The 1,852-nt window shown below is 43.5% G+C and overlaps 1 protein-coding gene across 1 annotated transcript in view; it reads left to right on the top strand.

Annotated features, from left to right (window-relative positions):
- The window catches only part of LOC106011269 (E3 ubiquitin-protein ligase RSP5), a gene marked incomplete in the record, with an annotated part of 29,213 nt that extends 28,385 nt beyond the window's left edge, over positions 1-828 (top strand). Inside the window, 1 exon segment of the mRNA XM_035968786.1 lies at positions 689-828. Within this exon segment, the coding sequence (XP_035824679.1) occupies positions 689-827 (139 nt within the window).
- Positions 829-1,852: the final 1,024 nt, after the last annotated feature.

The following is a 1,852-nucleotide window of genomic DNA, read 5'->3' as shown; positions in this document are numbered from 1 at the left end:
ATATATATATATATCCTGTCTCTGTCTATCCTGTCTCTGTCTATCCTGTCTCTGTCTATCCTGTCTCTGTCTATCTTGTCTCTCCCTCTCTCTCTATCTTGTCTCTCCTTATCTCTCTCCCTGTTGGGAGATAGCTGTATAGATGGTCTCCTTATCTCAACTCGTCTGTTTGATTGCTTTGTCCAGATGGTTTGTCCTCAGCCCATGTGTCTGTGTCAGATGTTCCCATGTGTCAGATGTTCCCATGTGTCAGATGTTCCCATGTGTCAGATGTTCCCATGTGTCTGTTCCATGTGTCAGATGTTCCCATGTGTCTGTGTCAGATGTTCCCATGTGTCTGTGTCAGATGTTCCCATGTGTCAGATGTTCCCATGTGTCAGATGTTCCCATGTGTCAGATGTTCCCATGTGTCTGTTCCATGTGTCAGATGTTCCCATGTGTCTGTGTCAGATGTTCCCATGTGTCTGTGTCAGATGTTCCCATGTGTCAGATGTTCCCATGTGTCTGTGTCAGATGGCTGTTCTGAAGAAATAAGTTGTTACGTTCTCTCTATCTTGTCCTGGTGTAGCCTGTGTTGTTACGTTCTCTCTATCGTGTCCTGGTGTAGCCTGTGTTGTTACGTCTGATGTTGAGTCAGGAAAGAAGAAAGAAGTTACCTCCCCCTGACTCCGTCGCTCTCTCTCTCCTCAGACGCTGACAGCGTGTGCAAATGGCTACCCATGGGCAACGGCATCGAGCTGGAAGTGTCCTTGACTCAAGGTCAACCCGCCCCCCACCGACGATCGTCCAGTCTCTTCAAGTCGTTTTCGTTTCGCAAAGATAAATAAAGCCAATGAGAGAAATGTCTGTAACTGTGCTAGGTTGAGCAATTGGAGAGCTGTGTGCAGCTGGACGAGAATATTCCGTAGTTTGCGAGGTCGCTGGTGTGAATGGTATGTACATAGCTGCCAGACGGTACCTGGAAGAAACGTAGTTAATACATTATTTAGTGGCTGAGCTTGGAAGTCCATTTTCGTATCAGAAAACACATATTTGAGGCATCGTGGTGAAATCAGGCGCTCGTAAAAATAGGCACCTGTCTGCCAGTTTTGCATTTTTTATTGAATTTTTTTGGGGGGCTCTACACCTTTTTTGTCCGTATAACAACCCATTTCTGTGTCAATTTTACTGAAAAACATTGATGAAAGGCATAAAATAAGTAAATTTTCAGTTTTCAAAGACTCTTAAGCAATTGAAGTTACCAAACTTTGGCGGCCATTTTCTCGCTATCATCCCCCCTGAAACCAGGCGACCCCCACCTCCTTCAGTCACAAATATCTCAACTTCTATGATAAATGGGTATTGTACCAATAACTCTACATAGCCAAAACTTGACAAGTGCCTGACTCCACAGTGTCCTGACACATATTTTGTGTTCTATATTCCTGCTGCTCCTGGATTGGCTGAAGCTGAGGAGAAATTCTGAACTGTCGAGACCAGATTGAGAAATAATGTTGAACCTGAAGCCCGCAAGTCAACTGGAGAAATCTTTTGTTGTAGGTCTACTTGGAATAGCTTGAACTGATGAAATACGGAAAAATGTGTGTGAACAGTTTGGTAGTAAGGGGGGAGGGGGGGTACTTGACCAAAGTCTACTATCTTGACCAATGTGAGGGTACAGACTGTTTTTGTTTGTGAATAGTTGGCAGCTATGTACATGGAACTAGAGTTGTGTATTCCTCGTTTATATATTATATACGTCTTTTCTCATGGGTTGTGTGTGATCATTGTATTCCCGTACATATATATGTACGTCTTTTCTCATAAGCTGTGTATGATCTTTGTATTCCAGTATATACGTCTTTACTCATGA

The sequence above is a fragment of the Aplysia californica genome, unplaced genomic scaffold, assembly GCF_000002075.1.
Source record: "Aplysia californica isolate F4 #8 unplaced genomic scaffold, AplCal3.0 scaffold00082, whole genome shotgun sequence".
Taxonomy (NCBI): Eukaryota; Metazoa; Mollusca; class Gastropoda; order Aplysiida; family Aplysiidae; genus Aplysia; species Aplysia californica.
The sequence above is the reverse complement of the archived record's forward strand: the minus strand, read 5'-3'. Positions and strand labels throughout refer to the sequence as shown.